The sequence below is a fragment of the Mastigoproctus giganteus genome, chromosome 6 (assembly GCF_048544385.1).
Source record: "Mastigoproctus giganteus isolate SK-2022 chromosome 6, ASM4854438v1, whole genome shotgun sequence".
Classification (NCBI taxonomy): Eukaryota; Metazoa; Arthropoda; class Arachnida; order Uropygi; family Thelyphonidae; genus Mastigoproctus; species Mastigoproctus giganteus.
The window spans coordinates 156753005-156779056 of NC_143580.1; the positions used below are offsets into that span (position 1 = coordinate 156753005).

The following is a 26052-nucleotide window of genomic DNA, read 5'->3' on the forward strand; positions in this document are numbered from 1 at the left end:
CTAACACTTGGGGGAGGGGGGGGGGAAAGAACACCTCCATATAAGCAGGAAACCTGAAAATTAAATTTAATGAAAAAAAAAAAAAAAAAAAAATACAATAATTGCTCCGAAAAGCTTACAATACTGTAATATGAAAAGCTACTAATACTGGTTAAACATTACTTAAAAATAAAAGTTTTACAATGACAAGCTATGAAGCTTGCCAACGTAAGACTTGACTGCACACTGGCACCAGTAATTCTCCTGTCATGATGATTCTCCCCTCCCCCATGGCCTCAAGTACACATTCCAGGTCTGCTTCTTGCATATACTGAAAGGAAAATGGCTGTCCACTGCTACCAGAGGAAAAAGAGGTTAACTGAAAGTGTTTTCCTGGTTGGCTGTGAAATAGTGTGCGGTGATACTGAGAGCACATGGTAGGATGGCAGCTTGATGATTGGTTCTGGGAGACAGAATTTTCTGCCATAAGCCTTAGTAACAGTGTTATCACTTCACAGAAATATAAAAAATATCTCCATCAGATTCCCTTTCCTATAAAACAGCCCCTAATAAGTACACATTACAGGTCTGCTTCTTGCATATGCTGAAAGGAAAATGGTTGTCCATTGCTACTGGAGGAAAAGGGGTTAACCAAAAGTGTTTTCCTGGTTGGCTGTGAAATAGTGTGCTGTGATGCTGAGATCACATGGTAGGACTGCAGCTTGGTGGTTGGTTCTGGGAGGCAGAATTTTCTGCCATAACCCTTAGTAAGTGTTATCACTTCACAGAAATATAAAAACTTCTCCATCAGGTTCCCAATCCTATAAAACAGCACCTAATAACCACCATTTACAACAGACAAAGGCACCAGTAATTCTCCTGGAATGAAGACCCTCTGCACCTTTCCACATAGCTTCAGATAGTTTGTGACCAGCAAAGGACGGTCATTTTTGTTCAAGTGCCTGCAAGAAGCAGACCCAAAACGTGCACAGTAAAGAAAGAAAGAGCCGTGACACTGTAAGACTTTTATTTAAATTTTAAGCCACAAGGTGAAAAATAGGCAATAACATAGCTAATGTAATAGTGCTCTAAATTTCAGTTATTATGTGTGTACAAGGTATGGCAATAAAGTTTCCATATTGGTGCAATAAAAAGAATGGTTTTATTTTTATTCAAAGTAATCACTACCTGATTGAATGCACTTATTACATCATTCTAAAAGTTTCTGAAAAGAGTCAGCGAAGACATCCAAAGATGTTCAGTTTGGCAGTTACGTTTTTCTTTGCATCCACACCAACCAGAAATCTCTTTCCTTTGAGGGCACTTTTTACCTTGGGAAAGAGGAAGAAGTCTACTGGTGCTAGATCAGGAGAATAGGATGGATGGTTGATCTGTACAATACCATGTTTCTCCAGAAATGTCTTTGCAACAAGTGCAGAATGGTGGAGGGGCATCGTTGTGCAACAAGAATCAGCTGCCTTTTTTACAAAATTGTGGCTTCATCTGGGAAATGCATTTCAAAAGTATTTGAAACACCTGTGTGTAAAGTCCACTGCATACTCTGACACCTCAACTCTGAATCATACTGAAACACCCTACACTCATCCCCAGTGATAATACAGCCGAGGAAATTATGATTGTCTTTACAAGACTGAATGAACTCTTCACATGACACTTTTCATTGTTTCTGCTCATTCATGAAGCTGTGAGTAGAAATTTTGCACAGATCTTCCTTTTCCCTAAGTCTTCATGCATAATTTGATGGTCGCTCATTCATATCCAAATTATTAGCCATCTTTCTGAGGGTCAAACGATGATCTCTTGCCACAATTTCTCAAACTTTTGCAAATCTGTCCTCATTTTGAGAAGTTAATGAATGCCCACTTCTTGTGTCATTGCAAACATCCTCATGTACATTATTGAACCACTTTACCAGTGTATTTGAATGGTTCAAATACACTGGTATAGTGGTTCAAAGATGTGGTATAAATAGTAGAGTAGATAAGTAAATAGTACATAGATAGAAGCCATATTAACAGTGAAATACTAACAATATGATGTAACTAATGTTTGCCCATGGCCTTTAATTTTGGTGGGAGTGGACAGATTAAAGTACTCTGTTTCATTTTTCTGGGTGGGTGTCCCTTCCACCATGACTGTATTTGGTTACTATTAAGACTGGGAATAACAGTGTGGGTCCTTGTGCTGATCAAAGTGCTTACAATGAGAGTACAGAGTTTGCATTTTAACATCATTTGGATGTGCATATATTCAGTCAGTAGGATAACAGATTATGACTGGATTCTGGCTATTATAGCTTCTTGTGCTGCATAGTCTATGTGATTGTTAAACTGCAGATTCTCATTTAAGGTTAATTTCTGAAGTGGAAATTAGTCATCACAAGAAACTTCCCACAGAATTTAAAAATCAGTACTGGAGGTTAATAATGCATTAACTGCAGTCAACTTGTTAAGTTATATCCTTATGCCCTTAACAAAATCTAGAATGTGATATCAGTGGCAGCTTATCTGAGAATTACATTCCTGATCTGAATGTAGACATCATAGAAACTACCTTCTCTTTTTTTAATGGCTTTTATCCATATGATACTGTAAATACAATGGGGTTGCCAAAAGTTGGTCGAGATCAACTAATACAAAAAATAAATAATTAATAATAATAATAAAAAAATTAAGTTTGCTCATCACTAGGTAATTTTAAGAACAATTTAAATAAAAATACTGTACTGACTTTTTAATGATGCAATAAGAATTTTCTGAGATTTGAACTATACTGCATAGTAGTAATTTGCTAAATAAAAATATATTCTAATTACATCCAAAAACTTCTTACCGAATTACTATAGAAGACAAGTGGTCGAACATTCTTTAACTGGAACGTGACTATGAACAGCATAGATATGGCTAATAATAAGTGATGGTATACCAAATTATGGTTTGGACACTTCTGATTTAATGCCAAAGTTAACAATGAAGCCGGACCTTGAAATACATGACCTTGCCACATATCATCAATGGTCACTGTGGGCATATTTTCCACCTGGGATCCAACACTTGCCTAAAATATGTAAATTGTTTAAATATAAATGCGACTGTAAATACTTATAAATTGAAAAATCTTATATAAATACAAGAATAAATATGTACTGCTTCACAGAAATACAGGACTAAATTGATAATTAACAGGTTTTGCAGTAAAATTTAAGATACCAGTTTTTTTCAGCTCCTCATACTGAACAAATAAAATGAATTCTTTTCCCCTTTCTTTAATGCTTCCTGAAGTGAATATATGTTTTCCAAAGTAGTTTCACACATAAGTTTCAAATAATGTGTGGGTTTATGTATGAATTGTCTTGAAAGCTTCCAGTAAGTGTTTCCATCTATCTATATCTCTAAAATAACTTAGTTTATAATAGATGGCATAAAATAGCTTTCAAATTGGAGGAGGAGGAGATCATAGCCATTGTTATCCAAATTTGGGATTGCAAATGTCAAAATCCTCTTGAATTCAAAATAAGCAGAAGGTGATGAAATTGAATCAAGCGATACATAAAAAGATGTAGAAGTTATTACTGCATTAAAAAAAAAAAAAGGCGTAATGAGTTTTTTATATTTAATTCTGATTTGAATACTATAATTTTGAGCAATCAAGTCAAAATAAGAACTAATTAATAATAATTATTGGTTGAGTAGCAGACCAATAACTTTAAAATCTCCGCTTTATTCACCCATGATACTGGGGCTTAGAGGGGAACAGGTATCTGTGTGTTACCAGACACTCAGCCTAAAACACTGATGGATCCAATATCTCTCTATTACAGAAGATTTAGGAGAAGTCCGGTTGGCCTGCCTCCCTAAAATCCACTCATGCACACCTTCTCGATGGTAAGCCCTGTTACATCACTTAGGTGGCAATGAACGTGTAGAGTGGTTCTCTTCAAGATGCCTGGTCAGTGTGAAGAGGAAAAGACCAAACCCTCCAGCATATGACAGCATGACGAAACAATGGCCCTCAGTCCCCAGCGGCTTTCACTCTACCTCTTACAGCAGCGAGAGGATCAGAGTGGAAGCAGAGGGTGCTAAGAATCTCTGGGTACGACCAGGCTGCCATGTACGGAAACTGAACTTGGCCTGTTATAAAGTAAGCTCACTCATCGGTGAAGACAGGATATTAGAGCTGAAAAGGAATTAGAAAATATGAATTGGAATATCATCGGTTTGGCTGAAACAAGAAGAAGAAATGAATCACTTATAAGTTTATCAAGTGGAAATCTGCTGTCCAATGGAAAGAGTGAAAGGAGTGAAGGTGGAGTTGGGTTTCTGGTCCATAAAGATTTTAAAAACAACATTTTGGAATTCAAAAGTACATCACCAAGGGTGTCAAGACTAATACTCAAGATTTCTAAGAGGTACAAGTTAAAGATTATAATGATTTATGCACCAACATCGAGCTATGATGATGAAGAGGTTGAAGAAATGTACACCGAAATTGAGTCTTCTAGATGAGCAGAAAACCTACTACACTATTATTATGGGGACTTCAATGCTAAGGTTGGAAAAAGACAAAATAGTGCAGAAAGGGGAACTATAGGAAATTTTGGAATTGGTGAAAGAAATGAAAGAGGTGAAAGACTTGTGGAATTTGCAGAATCTCATGGTCAGTAATCAACACTTTTTTCAAGAAAAGGGCAAACAGAAAGTGGACATGGAAGAGTCCAAATGGATTAACTACTAATGAAATCGACTTCATCCTCACTAACAGAAGATATATTGTGAATGATGTTACCGTCCTGAATAAGGTAAATGCTGGAAGTGATCACAGAATGGAAAGATGTACACTTGTTATAGATGTAGGAAAGGAAAGGTAAAAACTCACTCGAGTAAATAATACAAAGGTCTTTGAGATAACAGAAGAGGAGAAAAAGCAGTATGTACTGGAACTTAAGAACAAGTTTGAGCTTCTGCAGACTGCTCAGGACCAAGATATCGACGAGGAATATTACAACTTTCTGAAAGTGATAAAGCCCAAGAAACCTATAGGGAAAAAGAAATCCAAAGAAGAAAAAATTAGTCAAGAAACACTTGTCATGATGAACCGAAGACGACAAATGAAAAGCAAGAAAAACACTGACAGGGAGAAAATTGAGTATACTGAATTATGCAAAGCCATTAGAAAGAGAGACTCAGAGAGGACATAAGAAGATTTAACACAAGAAAAGTAGAACAAGCATTAAGGGAAAACAAAGGATTTAAATCAGCAACCATGAGCAGTAATACAGAAAGACAAATGATACTGAAATTGAAGAATAGCTATAGTGTACTTATAAACAGCAGAGAATGCATAATTAAAATAGCACAAGACTACTATAGAGAATTATACAAGGAGCAGGGGAATGATGCCAGCAGTGGGGAAGATGGATTGCAAAGTAGCAACACATATGACATACCTGACATTCCTGATGAGGTAGAACATGCATTGAAGAAAATGAAGAATCAGAAGGCCCCGGGAGAAAATGAAGTTACTGTAGAGTTGTTAAAATTGGGAGGAAGAGACATAACACAAAAACTGGCAAGGCTCTTCACAAAATGCATTAGAAAAGGTGTGACGCCCAAGCAGTGGAATAATGCAATCATAGTTTTGCTGCATAAGAAAGGAGATAAATCAGAAATTGGAAATTATAGACCAATTAGCTTGTTATCCCACATATACATATTGTTCACAAGGGTCATTACTAACAGATTAGAAAGAATATTTGATGAGAATCAACTGAAAGAGCAAGTTGGCTTTAGGACAGGATTCTCAACTATGGATCACCTTCACGTAATATCACAGCTAATGGAGAAAGCAAATGAATATAAAACACCATTATGCCTGGCATTTGTGGATTATGAAAAGGCATTTGACTCCATACAGCATAAGGCAATGTTTCGGGCACTGGAAAGACAAGGCATAGATACCACATATATTATGATTTTGAAGAAAATATATGAGAGTGCTACCTCCTTTATTAGACTAGACAAAGACAGTAGGAAATTTAAAATTGAGAAAGGAGTTCGACAAGGAGACACAATATCTCCGAAGCTGTTTACTGCTGCCCTTGAGGAAGCTTTCAGAAGATTAGACTGGTCGCAGAAAGGAGTCAATGTGAACGGAGAGTACCTAAACCATTTACGATTTGCAGATGACATTGTGGTCACAAGCCACGATCCCAAAGAATTAGAGGAAAATTTTAATCAGTTATGCATGGTTAGTAAGGATTTTGGACTAAAGATGAATATGGCTAAAACAAAAGTAATGATGAACAAGTATGCCACAGAAAGGGAAATAATGATTGAAGGAACAGTAATTGAAAAGGTGGAGTCATATACTTATCTGGGACAAGTTATTAGCTGTAATAATCATAAATGGCTGGAAGTCAAGAGAAGAATAAATTTTGGATGGATAGCATTCAGGAAATATAGTCATATACTGAAGAGCAATATACCAGTTTGTCTGAAACGTAAAATAATGAACCAGTGTATACTCCCCACCATGACTTATGGAAGTGAAACTTGGGCAAATAATACCAAAAGAATGGAAGAGAAGCTGAGAACTACACAGCGAAGAACGGAACGAATTATATTGGGAATCAGACTGTTAGATAAGAAGAGAAACACATGGATTAGGCAGCAAACTCAAGTAAAGGACATTCTTATCAAAACTAAAGAACTAAAATGGTCTTGGGCAGGACACATAGCTCGAAGACATGATGACAGATGGACTAAGAAAATAACAGAATGGTACCCAAGAGGAGCTAGAAGAAAACCTGGAAGACAAAGGCAGAGATGGATAGATGAAATTCGTGAGTTTTTGGGTAGTAAATGGATGGCCAGTGTTCAAAACAGAAGGAACTGGAAAGTTGCTGGAAAGGCCTTCATCCTGCAGTGGATTGAAAATGGATAATGATGATACTTGTACTGAGAAGCTTAAGATTTTTGCCGTTTTCTTTTAAGTGTACTGAATGGGCTACTGGAATGGATGCATATTTGTTTCATTATGAAGGAGAATTTCTTTGAGGTTTTGCTCTGATGAGTCAATAAAGTCTCACTTCTATTCACTGGCAAAATATTCCAAAAAAAGTTCATAACCACATGAATGCTGTTGCAATATATAATTAAGCCTTTCAGAAAAATAGGGAACCAATTTTTTTTCATGATTTCTATACCATGAAAAGACTATTCCTAAAGCTAGCAGATTTGTGCGATTTCAGTCTTGATCCTAAAAGCTTTGTAGACCCCAGATTTAAAACTCTTATGAGGTCACTGAGTTTACATTGCGCAAACAGCCATGGTCCAGAGTTGTGAATTTCTTTATCACAATAGTTCATATCATTCTCTAAATCACAAGTGTCAGCTTTAGGATCTGATTACACATATGTTCAAGTACAACTGGTGGAAGTGATACTGGTAATTCAGGTCCATGGGGTACCTGGCTTTACAGATGAAGTAATGTTGTTGGGGTACACAATGCACCTTGTTGTTTTATTTATAACCTGCTATGTTTATGGAACAAATGTAGCAGTCATTAATATGATCCTGAGGTTTCCTCCACACTGTGAAAATGGCAAATGTCAGTCTTCTTTTTTACCACATTTTTACAATCACAAGCTCTTCATACATGTATGAAATAAGTGCTTGTCCTAGAAACAAACATAACTGGGAGCTCATCAGGGACTCAAGTATCTGGTGACCTGCCAAATGATGCTACACCAATTCAGGTGCCAGAAAAGAATAGTCAAGTGCAGACTGCCCTGGTCAAAGGCGATCTAGTTTTATTGGGAGACACTATTATTAGGGAAATGGTAGCTTTTTTGTAATAAAGATAGGTGGTCCAGAACCAGAGTGTATTTGCCAGGAGCAATAACTGACGATATCAACAGATTGTCAGATTTTAAGTGAGGTAAAGATCACATAATTACTTCATGTGGGGGACTAACAATATTAAGCGTACACGACCTGACCATCTGTTGGATAAATATAGGACTCTGCTGAAAAATGCAGCGTCAGGTTAGAATGTGTATGTGTCTGCAATTCTGACTAAGACACAATAGGAGGGACTATATCTGAAAAGCCTTGCGGATTAACTCAAAACTTGAGGGAATCTGCAAGGCCTAGGGGGAGAAATTTTTATTAGTGTTGCCCACATTTTCAGGTAAAAGGAATCTATTTTATAGAGATGGTATTCATTTGAGCAAAGGTGGTGCAAGAATTTTTTGCCACTCTCATTGAGTATACCCTAAGGTTTGGAAACTGCTAGTTGTGGGGGAGGAAGGGTAATTTAGATCTTCATTTATCTGATGATATGGGTCAAAGTGATGCTTTGCACTTACTTCGTGAATTCTTGTTTATTGCCATAACAGCCGACATTGATAAGATGTTCTGAAGTTAGCAATGTTTCAAATAAGAGAGAGGATAGAGCTTGGGATACAAACCTAAATAACTTCAAGGGGTGTGTCAGGATACTAAACTATAGAAGATTACTCAGTCTTAACTGTGTCTACAGTAATGTCAGGAGTGTTTTCAATAAAATGGCTGAATTTGAACTCCTGGTTAAGACAACTAGTGCTAATATAATATGGCAAACAGAAACATGTGTCACCTTGAAATCGGCAATGATCAGTTCCACTACGGTATGTATAATGTATTTAGGAAAGATAGGTAGGAATGACAGAAGGGGAAGATGCATCATGCTTCTTATCAAAAGTAGCCTGAGTGAAAAAGGAGCTTTTGCTGAGTCTGAAGTTACGTCTGCCAGCATAGAATGTATGTGGTGTGAATTATTTGGAAGCAGAGGAACAATGAGAGTGGGAATAATCTACAAACCAGAAGGTTGTGAAAAATATGACGATAGTCTTTATATGCAGATGGAATAGGCAAGCAAGCATCAATGTCTTATTATGGGTGACTTTAATCTGCCGAGATTGATGGGAATAAATAGGAGGGGGAAAAACTAATGATGGGGAAAAATTTTTTTAAAATAAACTAGATGATTATTATTTGTAACAGAATGTTAGAGAAAATACTAGGGGCAAGAATATTCTTGACCTCATCATTACTAATAAATCAGATGACATCACAGAGCTTAAAGTACAGGAACCACTGTCAATAATTAATCATGCAATCATCAGTTGGAAGATGAAGTTGTGGTAGTTAAATGTAAAGACATGGGTTTCAACTTCATAAGAGGAGACTTTAATGACAGTTTAAGGTGCTATATAGCATCTGCGAACTGGGCAGATTGCCGAGGGATGGTGAATGCCTTTGAATTATAGAATACTTTTAAAGCAAAAATCACAGAAGCCATAAACACATACATACCTTTAAGAAAATATTGCAGGAGGAGGAGGATGGTGAAATGGATGACTGCGGAGCTGGCTGCAAATAGAGCACAAAAAAGATAGCATAGGACAATTATAGAGCAATGAAATGTACTGAAGCCAACAACAGATACAAGTTGATCTGTAATAGTATCACAAATAAGGTCAGGTAGGCCAAGGCTGCATAGGAGAAAGCATTAGCTAAGAGAGCAAAGAATGGGAACAAGGAATTTTTCATGTATGTAAATACAAAACAGAAGAAAGCTAATCTGATCAGACCATTGTGCACTGGGTGTGGGAAAGTATTAGATGAGCCAGCTGATGTTGCAGATGAACTGAATAGATACATTGCATCATCAGTCTTTACTGATGAAGACCCTTTGTGCTGAGAAGGGGCTGTGTGAGTGAGGCTGGGCTGAGCCATATGAAATTAGTGATGTAATTACAGATTGTTTATTAGAAAAACTTTTGAGCATAAAGGCAAGTAAGGCTCCCAGAGTTGATGGCATATACCTCATAGTTTTGGGGGAGACTGCCAGGGTATGTATTGAACCATTGAGGTTAATTATGAGGGCATCTTTGGACTCATGGGAGATTCCTTGGATTAGAGAAGTGCCAATGTATCACCAATACATAAAAGCGTTCTAAGAGTGAGGTTGGTAACGACAGACTGGTTAGTCTGACTTCAGTAGTAGGAAAAATTTTTAAGGATTTTTCTAAGTAAATCATACTTAGTAGGCTATTTTGACATAGTTTATCTGGATTTTAGCAAAGCATTTCATTTGACAGTCCTTCATGAGAAGTTATTGTATAAGTTTGAACAGGTTGGGATTACTGGTAAGATTCTAAGATGGATTGCTGGGTGGAAAGCAGAGGGTTGTGATTAATGGATATGCTTCAGATTGGTGTAACATCAGGAGTGGGCTCCCTCAAAGATCGGTTCTCGAAGCACTGTTGTTTCTCATTTTCATAAATGACAGGGATAGAAGGAGTGATGTCAAACTTTGCAGATGGTGTAAAGGTAGGCAGAGTTGTTAATAACCAGTGTCAAGCAGCACTTCTTCAGGATGATTTGAACAGACTTCAAAGGTGGTCAGAGAAGTGGCAGATGTTTTAATGCTGCTAAATGCAAGGGTCTTACACTTGGAGAAACAGCAACCCACAAATTAATTATACATTTGGTGGGACTGAATTAAAAACGGTGGAGGAGGAAAAGGATCTGGGAGTTACAATATGGGCAAACATGAAGTTTTCTGAACAGTGTAAACAGGCACCCAGGAAAGCCCAGGGTGTCCTATTGATGATTTATCAACATTATCCTGTAGAGATAGGGAGGTCATAATCCCACTGTATAAGGCAATTGTAAGACCACATTTGGAATACTCTGTATTCCAAATGTGGTCTTACAATTGAGGTCTTCATACTCTGTTCAAGTATGGAGACCTCATCTGAAAAAAGAAAGACATTGAGCTTCTTGGAAGGGTCCAAAGATGGGTAACTCAAACGGCGATATCAGCAAGATGACCGTATGAGGAAAGGCTCTGATTATGTGGCCTATAGAGTTGGCAACCAGACACCTCAGAGGTGACCAGATTGAAGTTTATAAGCCTCTGAGAGGGATTAGTAAAACAAATGAAGGTGGAATTCTCACTGTTATAAAGAATTCCAGAACTAGGGGTCATAAATTCAAATTACAGAGCTTGAGGTTTAGAATAGATTGCAGGAAGTTGTCTTTTAGCCAATGAATCATTGACTGCTGAAACAAGTTGCCCTTGCAGGTTTTGAGGCTGACAGTTTGAATAAATTCAAAGGTCAACTGGATTATGAGGAGGGAAGCAATTTTTGTTTTCTTATCTATTTTTTTTTTTTTTTTAATGACAGATACTAAGCTTCTTGAAAGGGTCCAAAGATGAGCAATGTGCCTGGTGAGATCAGAAAAAGGGCATCCGTATGAATAAAAACTTTGAATATGCTAGCTACAGTGCTTGGTAACTAGGAATTTTAAAGGAGACCTGAATGAGGTATATAAGGCTTTGAAATGAGAAAGTAAAATGAATGTGGCTAAAATTTTCCCAGTTATGAATGGTTTCATAACTAGGAGATAAAAATTTAAATTATGGGGAAAGAGGCTTAAACTGAATGGCAGGAAGTTTTCTTTTAGTCAGCAAGTTGTTAATTGCAGTAAGTTTCTTCATTTTTTGTGTGATTGAGGCTGACAGCTTGAGGAAATTCAAAGATCAGCTGGATAGGTAACTACATGAGGAGTAGTTGATTTTATTATTTATTTTTTAAATTATTTTTTGTTTTGGTTAGCACAGCAAAAACCCCAGACTTCCTTGCCACCAATTGGCTAATACTAACAACATGATGTGACATATGCAGTGGTGAGCTGTGAATATTTTAGCAATGAGATTGCAGTTCTGCCAACTTTTTGATGTGAAACATCATTGGGGGTACCTACTGAGTAAATCTGATCGGTCACATCTGCAGTGTCTGCCAGAGGCACTTCCCATGCTCACACCACTAGTCTGTGCTGAACACTCACTAGTAGTGTGATTAGAGTATGATGCATTTTTTGTAACTGGTACGATATCTTGAGTTCTAACTTTTTAGAATTTCTGAATAGTATGATTGCAACAATACAAGTATTTGTCAACAATTTCTTTTTTTGTCTCGTATTTTCATTACACTCCATTGTTAGGTGCCCCCAACAGCTGCATATGTCGTTTCAATTACAAGATCGGGTACCTCACTGACACTGTTTTCCAGAGACATCTAGATACACTGCAGTCGCAAGTATATGTCTCTTACTTTAGTTATCATAAATCCACTGTATCTTCTCTTCCAGAAATTATGGAAATTTGTGAATGATCAATAAAATATTTACAATACAAAAGCTCTTTTATTTCATAATCATTATATACAAATCAAAATACATATTCAAAACATTAAGGATGTTTCACATAAAACCACCTACTGTATGTGCTCGGCACACGAGCAACTTTTTTTTTTTTTTTTTTTTTTAACAACTAGGGAAATATAATGGATACATTTTTTTCATGATAGAATTTTAATATTGCAAATAAAAAATAACATGAAAATTTTCCCATATCACAATTAACATAAAAACTATCACAAAACATTCTACAATATAAAAACAAATATTACATAAAAAAAACAAACTATTCTCAAAAAAAGTACACAAAAATCACTGATTCATGAAAAAAATTAGTACACAAATATTTAAGAAAAATTTATTCTAAAAACTGCCATATAGAATTTACTTCTTTATTAATATTTGTGGTCGATCTTATGCTCAATAGCTGAGAGATGATTACGGAGGAAAGATATGACTTAATGATCCAGATCAAATTGAAGCAATGGTTTTCCATTTAGAATTATGGTCATCATACCTTCAACATGTTTAATCGTCAAAGATGTTCTTTTTATTGTTACAATATTATTCATTACCCTAAAAGCTTGCTCAGCTTCAGCACTGCTAATCGCAATGGTTTCAAGGATATTTCAGGCTTTTTTAACTGAAAAGTTAATTTCATCTGATTTTAAAGATCAGATGAAATTAACTGTCTTTGACAAAATCTCTAAAATCATTGATTTTTATTTCATATTTTATTAGAAGGCTTAAATTTCTTATTCGTTTTTCATGGCATGGCTCTCATGCCTCTTGCCATGGAGACCAAAGTTCTTCCATATTCCATGATTTCGGGTAGTGTACGTTTAAAATTTCTTTCAATTCCTCATAGTCAATAATATCATTATTTTCTTTATTTAATTTAAAATTACACTGTTGCATTAATAACTGATCCTTTAAGGATAAAACAATGCAGTTTAATAACTTCTTACAAAGTAATTTTTTAAATGTGTTCTTACTTTCGATTTCGATTCCTTGAAATTTTTTAGACTTCAACATGCACTAAATTTTAGCTTCATAATTTCCTTCAGAATTTTTCAAATTAGCAATAGCATTGATAGTTTGAATAATTAATTTAATTGCTTTTACTATAGTGATGCTGCAACTTTGTAAAACTTCTGAAAGGTAGGAAAGCTCCTGCAGGATGTCGATTATAGTACTAAATCGTTAAGAAATTCCAGATTTAAAAGTTGGTTTAATAATCCCGAATATTTAACTTCTGATTCAAAATGTTTGCACAAAGTGGGATAATTCCTCTAAATTGCAACTGCCATCCGCAAGCTCAAGCTGCCCATCGTGGCTCGAACATGTGACCGATCATTATAATTTCCACTTCAAGTTCTTTAGCAATCTTCCTTAAATTGCGCTGGTTTTTTGGAGATTGGTGATACAATGCATGTTTTTTTTTTTTTTAGTTATTGCCTATATGCCATTACATTTTGGAAAATTTTCTTCACAGTGAAGGCCTCGACACAGGTTCAAAATCTGTCAACATTTCATCTTTGGAAAGTTTATTTAATATTTTAGTTACTCTAATTCTTCCCCACTCCTTTGATACCACTACTGTCACTATGTAAACTTAGACAAGAGAAATTTACTGAAAAGCGTGGATCACTCACTTCTCCGAAAAACAGATCACTGTTTGCTGAAGTAAAGGGGAACCACAATACAGGTTAACCAGAGGCTATTATCCATGTCAGGAATACATTTGACTAAATAATCTTCTGACTGGCTATGGAAAGCATACTGACTAGCACAATTTCTCGGTAGGTGGGACAGGTGGCTATACTGGTTTTATGGGCACCACTAACCTTACGGAACAGTAATCCCTTAACCCTTAATTCATGCTTTCTAACTGCCTGAATTGCCTAAAGGCCAAAGGAGGGAACAATGCCTACAAAGTTAAGTCTCTCGTAATCTGTTTTTATATGGAAATTTTCTTTGTTCTATGGAAACTGTTTTAAATGTAATTAGCAAGGAGAATTAAAAAAAAAATTCAATTCGCTATAAAGAAGTTGATTAAATACAGGTCTGACTGTAATTAAATCACAAATGAAGCAATTTTCAAAGACATAACTGGTCGACTGCGCCATTAAAATGCTGGGGATGGGGCCCCCCCTCACCCTGCCTTAGTTCGGCTCTGGATACTCAATAATTCAATTCAGGATTTCGTTTGTAAAATTATAATCATTTCAACAATGGGCTCACAAATTTTCAAAAAAAAAAAAAAATTAGTGGGCTCTCACGAGCCCAATATAGCCCACCACTGGATGTATGATACCAACACAACATACACATCTTGTTAAGCAAAACTGGTTATCATCACAGAGACAAAATGGTAGAATATGAGAGAATCCTTAGGCACTGTCCAAAAGAAAACAAAAAATACACAGTCCATAAGACTGTGTATTTGTGTTTTCTGTCTATACCATAAGACTATACTCAGTTCATTCTTTCTTTTATCATAACATAATCAATGCATGTCATCAATACCAATAAAAACTTTACTCAATGATGTATATTAGGAGTATGAGCAAAGAAAGTATGTCAACTTTTTTATCAAGGTAAAGGCAACAAATCTTTCGAAACTAAATGAGAACTAGCATTAGCATTAGTTGAGGCATATGGTGCAAGAAAGCAAGCTTATACAGCATCAGCCAAAAAAAACAAACAAAAAAACCCCCTTCCCATTTCACCCATCCGGTCACTCCAAATGTTTGTCTAGTTCAAGTTTTAATTTTTATTTAAGCTTCAGCTTCCACAACAACAGATGGAAGTCTGTTCCAGCAATCAACTACATGCTGGCTAAAGGCAAACTTCCACACATCTATTCTACAACTGTTTTTCCTCAATTTGAATCTATGCCCCCTCAGGTTCTTAATCTGAGTAAGCAGAAGTATCCCATCAGAATTGCGCCTGCTCAAACCATTCAAGGCCATATACACCTCGATCAGATCACCTCGCAAGTGCCTAGTCTCCAGATACTGCAACTTTCAGAACTTAAGCCTTTCTTCGTAAGCACACCCCTTTCTCTCACCAATCTTGTTGCCCTTCTCTGTACTCATTCTAGCATCTCTACATCCTTCCTGAAATGAGGCCTCCAGACCTGTATACAGTACACAAGGTGTGGCCTGACCATTGCCTTATACAAAGGGATAAGCACCTCCTTGTTTCTGCTAGCAAAATTCCTATATATCATTGACAAAACTCCATGACCTGCTCTGGCAGCCCATCTCCACTGCTCAGAGAACTTCATATCTGACTGCACAATTACCCCCAGGTCTTTTTCATTTCTCACCTCCCTGAGTGTAGTACCACACAGTTGGTATGTTGCTCTTGGGTTATTGCTACCCATATGGAGTACTTTGCATTTGTCAATGTTAAACTTCAGTTGCCACTTCTCAGCCCATCTGCCCAAATTTTCTAGATCCTGTTGCAGCAGCACAATGCCATTACTGTCATTAACAACGCTGCCAACCTTTGTATCATCTGCAAACTTTGGCACTAAGCCTGCTATACCTTCATCAATATCACTGATAAAAATAGAAAACAACGGTGGGCCCAACACTCAACCCTGTGGGACTCCATAATAATAACATTAGTCCACAGAGAGCAGCGTCCATTGATTACCACCCTCTGTCTTCTCCCACTCAACCACCTTTTTATCCATTGTAGCAACTTACCCTTAATATTATTCTGCTCCAATTTGTACAGTAGTTTTCCATGCGCAACAGTGTCAAAAGCTTTCCCGAAATCCAAGTATATGATATCAAAATTATTTTTTTGCATCCAGTTCCTTTGTAACTACATCATAGTATCCAATCAAATTTTTCAGACAAGACTTTCCCTTAACAAACCCATGCTGTCTGAATTATTGCTGCAGTCTTGTCTAGATGATCCTGTAATACATCTTTAACCAGTGACTCCATTTTCCCCGGAACAGAAGTTAAACTAACAGGTCTATAATTATTTGTGTCACACTTTGAACTCCCTTTGTGAACTGGGAATACATTTGCACATCTCCAGTCCATGGGGACCTCTCCTCTGACTCTAAGGATGCTCTCATAATTATGGCTAAGGGTTTGCTTACTTCCCTTGCTGCCTCCATTATAACTGGATAGATTCCATCTGCTCCGGGTGCCTTTTTTATGTTTAACTTTTTATGTTTAACAATTTCTTCTCCACTTTGCTCTTAGTTATTACAAAGTCACTTATCTCCCTGCTAAAGTTTGATAAACTTCTGGCATTCCTCTCCTTGAATAACACCTCATGTGTGAATGTAGATGCAAAACACTCATTCAGTTTATCAGCTACTTGAGCAGGATCATCAATAGTCAAACCATCTATGTTAAGTGGACCAATCTGATTCATCCCCTCCCTTCAATTCCCTTTAAAATAATAAGCATAAGGAAATTGATATAAATTTTGATTAGATTTGTAAAGGATAAGTTGGCATATTAAATAAGACACCATTTAAAGATGATAAATATTTGCATTTGTGTGCTTGCATAGTGCAGTTGCATGGAGACCTTTAAATTATTATGGAACTTCTATCCCGGTCAAAAGATGAATTCCCCAGTAAAATTCGGAAACTGTGACCATGTTAATTTATTTATATACCGTACAGATTATACATATTTTATAAATTTCCTACAGCCTACAATAGTATATAAGAAATTTGTAAAAAAAATTTATTACTTTTATGATCCAATGAACTACTGTATTTCTTCAATTCTAAGACACTTTTTTCCCCCCTATAAACGTCTCTAAAAACGGGGTGCGTCTTAGAATCAATGGTGTTTTACAATCGCAGTTTTTTTTTTTTTGAATTTTCCCGTGCTTTGAACAGCACCACACTTTTTTTTTTTTTTTTACATGGAAACCCTGCCTCCAAGTTTGACCGTTATCGCATTCTCCAATTCCATTGGAGAATAAAGTGGTGTGGGTGATTTCATGTGCTTTCGAAATGTGAAGCCACCGTTATTTCATTATAGTGGAGCTTGCTCAGTGAAATTAAGTAAGTTTTGTTTATATCTTCGAAAGTACGTAAGAAGTGGAGTTACTGTATTTTGTTAATTTTGATCCCTTATTGCACATTAAAATGTCAAAAAGATTGCACTACGAAGTAGCACTGAAACAAAAAGTTATTGTGTATGCAAAAGAACATGGAAATAGAGCTGCGGGTTGACATTTTGATATTAGTGAAGTAAATGTTCGTCATTGGAGAAATGATCGCAATTCCATATTTTCGTGCAAAGCAACAACCAAGTGCTTTACAGGGCCTAAGAATGGAAGATTTCCACAAGTCGATGAAGCTGTGATACGTTTCGTAACAGAGACATGAGAAAAAGGATTACCCATCACTCGAAAAGCCATGCAATTGAAAGCCGGAGAAATTGCCAAGTCCCTTGAAATAGAGAAAATAATTTTTAAAGGCAGTCATGTCTGGTGCGACAGACCCATGCGTCTGTAGTGGATTACCGTTAAGGCGCCGAACATGTGTCAAAAAATTCCTGCAGACTTTCAACAGAAGCTGATTAACTTTCAGCGACAGGTGATGAAATTAAGGAAAAAAAGAAACTATGAGTTTATTCAAATTGGAAATGCTGATTAAACCCCAGTCTTCTTCGATATGCCTCGAAATTACAGAGTCAATGCTAAAGGTGCTAAAGAAATCAAGATTATAAGCACGGGCTACGAAAAACAGCGTATCACTGTGATACTATGCATCACCGCTGATGGTCAAAAGTTTCCACCATATTTAATTTTAAATAGAAAAACCATACCGAAGAATGAAATTTTCCCCAAAGATGTTATTGTGCATGCACAAAAAAATGGATGGATGTCAGCAGAGCTTATGGAAGACTGGCTAAATGTTGTGTGGAATAGACATCCTGGAAGTCTCCATAACCCACCTAGCATACTAGTACTTGATGAATTTCGTGGAGACATTTGTCCGAACGTGTCAAAAATAAAATCGTGCAAAAATGTGGTGACTTGGTTGTGATTCCTGGTGGCATGACTAGCCAACTGCAACCACTCGACATTTCAGTCAACAAACCATTTAAGGATTACTTGAGAAAGGAATATGAATCCTGGTTGTTGACCGACAACCTTCCACTGACACCTTCTGGAAAAATTAAGAAAGCGCCGGCATCAAAATTGGCAGAATGGGTATCAACAGCTTGGAAGCTGATCCCAAAAAGAATAGTAAAGCACTTATTTAAAAAATGTTACATCACCCACGCTCTCGATGGCTCAGAAGATGATATATTGTAGAATAACGTCAGAAGGACCCTAAATGTGAAGTAGACGTTGATATTGATTCAGATGCAGATATCGATGGTTCAGAAGATTCAGAAGGAAGTGATGAATAATATACCTACTGATAAATACCAGTACTATTGTTGATAGTAAATGGAATTCTATTATAATAAAAATATTTGTTAGATTTATTTTAGTGTTTTATTTTATTTTCTTAGAATCAAAGCCTTTTTTCTGAAATTAAGGTGCGTCTTACAATCGATGGTGTCTTAGAATCAAAGAAATACGGTATTATTTAATAGATGAAAAGGTGTTTTATTTAATTTTTCGGGGGGAGAGAGAGAGAGAGAGAGAGAGATACATACACGAGAAATAACTAATTCTAATAACAAAATTATTATTGAATAATTGAAATCCTTATGGATATCACTGCCATGTTATTTTGAAAACAATATCAATATCTATAAGGATTTCAAAACATTGCCAAAATCTATAAATGTTTGGGTTAGAATGTATTTTTTAATATTTTTCTTTGTCTTGTTTAAATAATTTTGATAACTGATGCCAATAAAAGTTTTTGTGGAGTGCAGTGTTTTAATTTGTTATTAGCATTAGTGTTTTTATCTATTGTTAAATATTTATTTATTTATTATTGTTTTAAATTAAATTATAAATAAACAAATTATCACACTGTAAAACAATGTCAAAGAAAAACAACTGACCTCTAATATTAATTCTAGCAGCTGACAGCAAAAGTCCAAAAAATATTCCAAATATGTATCACTCATTTCAAGTTCCTAATGAGAAAAAATGTAATTTAAAGGATAAATAAATGATATGCAAAAACTACTTCGTTTTTTACTGACACAGACCTGGCATATTGCTCATCCACAAAAGTAATTCAAAAATTACTCTTGTGGACTAAAAAAAAAATATTTTTTTTCTCAGAAATAATGATCTCGATTGGGTTGCCTATAAGAATAGTAATACTACTGCTCTCTACCATTCTCAATAAAAACTGTTGCTGAAACAGTTTTCTTGATAAAATATATGCCTTTTAATTTTCTGTACTGTAAAAATTAAAAATGAAGATATTTGAGGCATGGCACTCTTTTTGCAGATGCTAATGACAATACAGAATTTTCACTTTTTGCTTGATGTACAATTATTTTTATTAGTTCTTAAAGAAATAAAAAGAAAAAAATTATAATCAAATTATGAAATTTTCCTTTGCAAAATATAATTTATTTTTATTTATTTATTATTATAAATAAATATCTATAAATAAATATAAATATCTATCCTGTAAAGGAGAAAATATTATCACAAGTTCTTATGATTTATTATATCATTTATTAAGAATTTTTGATAATCAATATAATCACTATCATGTAGACAACTGAAAAACAGAAAAATCATAAGGAAAGTTTAAGCAGAACCAAATTTTTTAAAAAAATAATCAGAACAAAGCGATTTCAAATGCACACTGAACACATGAATTGAATGAATTTTCAGAGTACTGTTCAACTTGGCTGCTTCTGAAAATGTACTTTATTTGATAAGTGCAATATTTCACATACTGAAATGTTCTAACACTGAGTGCATCTATAATTCCATTTGAATTCAGAACTGAATCATTCTGAGTGATGTTTTGATAACCTAGAGATACAGTGTTCTGTAGTATCATAAGTGCTGGAAGTTATTCTGATGCATTAAGCATGTTAACTGGGGCACTTTACAAATTATGCAACTGAACTAAAAGGAGAACACAAAACTGCACAGAAGAACACAAACTTAATGTGGATTAAAGCTTAAAACATCTACAGAAGTACAAATCAGATGCTTTGCCCAGTTCTTCTGAAGCTTAACAGACTGAGATTAAACAGAGATTAATACTGACAAAAGCTTTGTTCACAGTAATCTTTTGTAATTTTTTAATTTTTTTTTTTTAAGTAGCTTACAGACCTAGTAAGGATCGTTAGTTTACTCTGAATTGAGACAGCTAGATTTGAAAGTTAATTAATACTTAAGTGTCCATAGATTTACCGTTCGTAACTTCCCGCCTTTGTCTTTGTCATACGATCATTATATATCGAACCTAGATAGTGTTAGTATAGTATAGGTTATAATATTTTCAGTGATTGGTAAAATCTATTAAACTAGTTGAATTTCGTTGGCATTTAAATTGTACTTTTAACTAAATACATATACCAAATCAGATTACAAACGTAACATAATTAATTAATACATAACTGATACGGAAGTTATATAAAGGGAACTCGGAGATAATTAATACTTGACACTAAAAAATATATATCCCGTTATAACTGTGTTGGGAAATAAGTTAGGGTTATAAACTGAAATTGAAATTTTATTTAAATTAAAAGAAATCATGACTCAGACCAGAGCAGCAAAACAAAAGGCTCAAGCTAATGGAAGTGCTGTGGCTCAGAGGAGAACTGAGGGGGGCAGTTGCCTTCTGAATCACAGCCTTTTAAAATGCACAGCTTGCATGATGTTTGTGGAGCATTCAGGAACGGGACATGATATTGCCATGGGGGATGTCTTTGTGTGTGTGCGCGTGATGCAAGGAGTGTATCGAAATCAGGCAACAAATCAGCGTTCTTATGGGCCTATATGAGAGCTTGAAGGACAGGGGGGGGGATGCCCTCGAAGGAATTAAATTGAGGGGCCCATCAAGCTCTCAGCTGCCCACATCAACGCCAGAGCTTGCACGTGGTCATCACGCAACACAGTGGCAACCCGCAAGGCAGAATGCGCTGGTACCACAGGAACTAGTAGTTGTGACTCTATTGTCAGGGAAACGGGGAACATGCTTTGTAAAAAGGATAGGTGGAACAGGACCAGGGTATGTCTGCTAGGAGCAAAGGTTGATGACGTTGTAGAGCAGATATCATCTTTTAAGGGCACAAAAGGTGATATAGTTGTACATGTTGGCACTAATGATATCAAGAGTAGGAGACCGGCAGAATTGCTTAACAAGTACAGGTCACTGTTGAAAAAAAAGAGCCGTGAAATAGGGTTGAATCTGAAAGTGTCTGCAATTCTGCCCAGACACGATAGGAGGGAGTATATGATGAGAGCCTTGTCGATCAATTCGGCCCTGGAAAGATTGTGCAAGGCTCAAGGGGTAGAATTTTTTTCAGCCTGGACTGTACTTGTTAACAGGAGAGACTGCTTCTACAGGGATGGGATACACTTAAATAGAAAGGATGCAAGAATATTTGCTGATGCTATCGAGGCAGTGTTAGGTGGGTTGGAAAACTGCTAGCTTAGGGGAGAGACAAAGACTAATAGATTAACAGTAGCCACTGGCAGAGGTGAAAGAGATTCTTGCACTGCTTCTAATGGAATGAGCAGAAGCCTGAAAAACAAGATGCAGGATATTTCAGAGACTGGTGGGAGTCATTGCAGTACAAGTAAACACATGGTTTGTGTTAGGGTAGCTAAGAATAGAAATAGGTACATGTATACTTGCGTGTACACCAATGCTAAGAGTTTAGTAAATAAATTTGATGAATTTGAGGTATTGCTCAAAACATCAAAGGCAGATATTGTTGGGATATCAGAGACGTGGTGTCATACAGATATAAGGAATGCAGAACTGGAATTTGGGGAGTACAACGTCTACAGAAAGGATAGACTGGATAGGAAGGGAGGAGGGGTTATGCTATTAGTTAAGAAATACATAAAATCCAAGGAAGTGAAGCCAGGGGACATCGCTGGACAGTGCAGTGTCGAGTCAGTTTGGTGTGACATAAGCATTGGGAGATCAAAATTGAGAGTAGGAGTGTGCTATAGGCCTAATGACTCTGATGAGTATAATAAGAAACTGTAGAGGGAAATAGAGTGGGCCAGTAAATCAGAGAGTCTTATAATGGGAGATTTTAATTTCCCAGATATTGACTGGAATTTGGGGGCTGGTCACTCACACACTAGCAAGGCTTTTGTGGTTTTATTGGATGATTGTTTTCTACATCAGCATGTTCGGGAGGCAACTAGAGGGAGGAATACTCTTGATTTGATCATCAGCAGTGATTCTTCATGCATTAAGAATCTGCAGATACAGGAACCACTAGGTAGCAGTGATCACAGTGTGCTGAAGTGGGATTTACTCAAAGAGGTAACTACCATCAGGGGTAAAGGGAAGGGTTATTGCTTTCATAAAGGCGACTACGAAGTCTGAGACAGTATTTAAATTCTATACAGTGGGACCAACAGATGATGTTACCAACAGCAAACTCAAAATGAGAAGCATTCAAAGAACTTATCTTGGAAGCTACTAGGCTTTACATACCAACTAAGAAATATTGTTCAAGGTTCAGGCCTAAATGGATGTCAGACGAACTAATGAGACATATGGCAGAGAAGAAAAATGCATGGGATACATATAAATTAACACGTGACACAGAAGCCTATGATAGATATAAGTTGATCTGTAACCAAATTACAAAGGAGGTTAAGGCAGGCGAATGCAGATTACGAGAAATCTTAGGCAAGGGATGCAAAGAAAAACAGCAGAGTTCTTTACTTATGTAAACTCTAGAAAGAAGGGGATGAATCAGATTGGTCCACTTGATATCGATGGGTCAACTGTTGATGATCCTGCTCAGGTAGCTAACAAACTGAATGAATATTTTGCATCGACATTCACACATGAGGAGTTATTTAGCAAGGGGAAAGCCAGAGGTGTATTCAACTCTAGCAGTAAGCTAGAGAATCTTGTAATAACTGAGAGTAAAGTGGAGGAGAAATTGTTGAAGATAAACACAAGAAAGGCACCCGGGGTGGATGGGATCTATCCAGTTATATTAAAGGAGGCAGCAGAGGAAGTAAGCAAACCCTTAGCCATAATTATGAGAGCTTCCTTGGACTCAGGGGAGGTATCCACAGACTAGAGATGTGCAAATGTGACCCCAATTCACAAAGGAGGATCAAAGGCTGACACAAGTAATTATAGACCTGTGAGTTTAACTTCTGTTCCAGGAAAATTAATGGAGCACTAGTTAAAGAAGCACTGCAGGATCATTTAGACAAGACTTCAGTTATAGCTCGGACACAGCATGGTTTTGTTAAGGGGAAGTCTTGCTTGACCAATTTGATTGGATACTATGATGCAGTCACAAAAGAACTGGATGCAGGGAATAACTTTGATATTATATACTTGGATCTTAGAAAGGCTTTTGATACTGTTGCACATGGAAGACTGCTGTACAAATTGGAGCAGTGTGGCATTGGAGGCAAATTGCTGCTGTGGATAAAGGGATGGCTGAGGGGGAGAAGACAGAGAGTGGTAATCAATGGACACTGCTCGTCGTGGACTAATGTTATTAGTGGAGTCCCTCAGGACTCAGTGTTGGGTCCATTATTGTTTTCTGTATTTATAAATGATATTGATGATGGTATATCAAGCTTAATGTCGAAGTTTGCAGACGATACAAAGGTAGGCAGGGTTGTCAAGGACACTACTGACACTATGCTGCTGCAACAGGACCTGGAAAGGTTGAGCAGATGGGCTGAGAGGTGGCAAATGAAGTTTAACATTGACAAATGTAAAGTACTACATATGGGAAACAGCAACCCCAGAGCAACGTATCAACTCTGTAGTACTACACTGACAGTGGTAGAGAATGAAAGGGACCTTGGGGTGGTTGTGCAGGCAGATATGAAGTTCTCTGAGCAGTGCAGACGGGCTGCAAGAGTAGCTCATGGTGTATTGTCAATGATATATAGGAATTTTTCTAGCAGGGATAAGGAGGTGATTATTCCCTTGTATAAGGCAATGGTCAGGCCACACCTAGAGTACTGTATACAGGTCTGGAGGCCTCATTTCAAGAAGGATGTAGAGCTGCTGGAACGAGTACAGAGAAGGGCAACAAGATTAGTGAATGGAACAAAGGGGTGCTCTTACGAAGAAAGGCTTAAGTTTTGCAAATTACAGTGTCTGGAGACTAGGCACCAGCGAGGTGATCTGATAGAGGCGTATATAAAATAAAGCCTTGAATGGTTTGAGCATGCTCAATGCTGATGGGATTCTTCCTCTCACTCAGAATAATCACCTGAGAGGGCATAAATTCAAATTGAGGAAAGACAGATGTAGGATAGACGTGCAGAAATTTGCCTTTAGCCAGCGGGTGTTTGGTTGGTGGATCAGACTTCCATACCTTGTTGTGGAAGTTGATAGCCTAAATAAGTTTAAGGCTCAGCTGGACAGGTATTTTGAACGAATAGAGGGGTGAAGTGGAAGTGGTTTTTTTTTTTTTTTTTTTTTGGCTGATGCTGCATAATCTTGCTTTCTTGCATCAAATGCCTCTACTAATGCTAATCTCTGTAGAGTAGGAGATCTGAGGACTTACTGAATGAGTACAGAGCAACATTGGGAAAAAGCTGCATGTTAGGATTGAAATTGAAAGTGCCTGCAATTCTGCCCAAACACGACAGGGGGGAGTACATGTTGAGAGCCTTGTCAATCAAATCAGCCCCGGAGAGAATGCACATGGGCTCATGGGGGTAGAATTTTTCTCAGAATGGTCTGTGCTTGTTAACAGGAGACTGTTTTTACAGAGATGGGATATACTTAAATAGAAATGGTGCAAGAATATTTGCTGATGCTTCTGAGGCAGTGATAGGCAGGTCGAGTAAACTGCAAGCTGGGGGGGGGGGATACAGAGACTTATAGATTAATTAGAGCTGCAGGCAGAGGTGAAAGAAATTCTTGTACTACTTTTATTGGAACATGCAGCAGCCTGGAAAGGAAGATGTTAGGGATTTCAAGCCTTGCTGTGGGTCATCACAGAACAATTTTTCAATAAATACAAGGGATGTATTAGGGTAATTAAGAGTAAGAACAGGTGCATGTTGCTTGTTTGTACACTAATGTTACAACCTATCAAAGGAGCAGTATTAACTTTGATGAATTTGAAGTACTCATTAAGACATCAAATGCAGACAATGTAGGGACATGGTGTCACTCATACATAAGCAATGCTGAATTTTGAATTTGGAAAAAACCATGTATACAGGAATGGCTGTGAGCAGCTCCAAAGGGATCTCCCACAACTCTGCGTATGTCTCTTGTGTTGAAGGTACTGACTCTGTAAATGCCAGAATGTGGGTGTGTTTGTGTGCTGCCCCTCTGGTTACTGGCCCCTTGGAAAACCAAGGTTCCCATTGCCCACCCTTCACCAGGTGGAGATGAGCCAGGCTATAGTGCAGGATCTGGCTGAGCTGCCATGAGGATTGCTTGAGCTTCCCAATAAGGACTGTAGAGGAGGAAAAAAATTTAAAGAATGAATGAGTGGGGGTATAAAATGAAGGGGCAGCAGAATGCAGGTAAAGAGAGGAGGAAAAGGAAAAAGAAGACATTCCCCTGCAGAAGAAGGTGGGAGGGGAACGAACATAGAAGTTACTGTACCAGGGCAGCCCACCAACAGGAGAAAGGAAAGAATGCAGGATAAGGTACCCTGTCAAGTCGCCAATG

The 26052-nt window shown here is 37.0% G+C and overlaps 1 protein-coding gene across 1 annotated transcript in view; it reads right to left on the reverse strand.

The window, feature by feature from the left end:
• Nucleotides 1-26052, reverse strand: part of Rab3-GAP (Rab3 GTPase activating protein) — a 606356-nt gene that overhangs the window by 41524 nt on the left and 538780 nt on the right. Inside the window, exons 28-29 of the mRNA XM_090376553.1 lie at nt 19274-19348; nt 2833-3057 (exon numbers count right to left, since the gene is read on the reverse strand). Coding sequence (XP_090232679.1) covers nt 2833-3057; nt 19274-19348 — 300 coding nt within the window. The remainder of the gene's footprint in view (nt 1-2832; nt 3058-19273; nt 19349-26052) is intronic.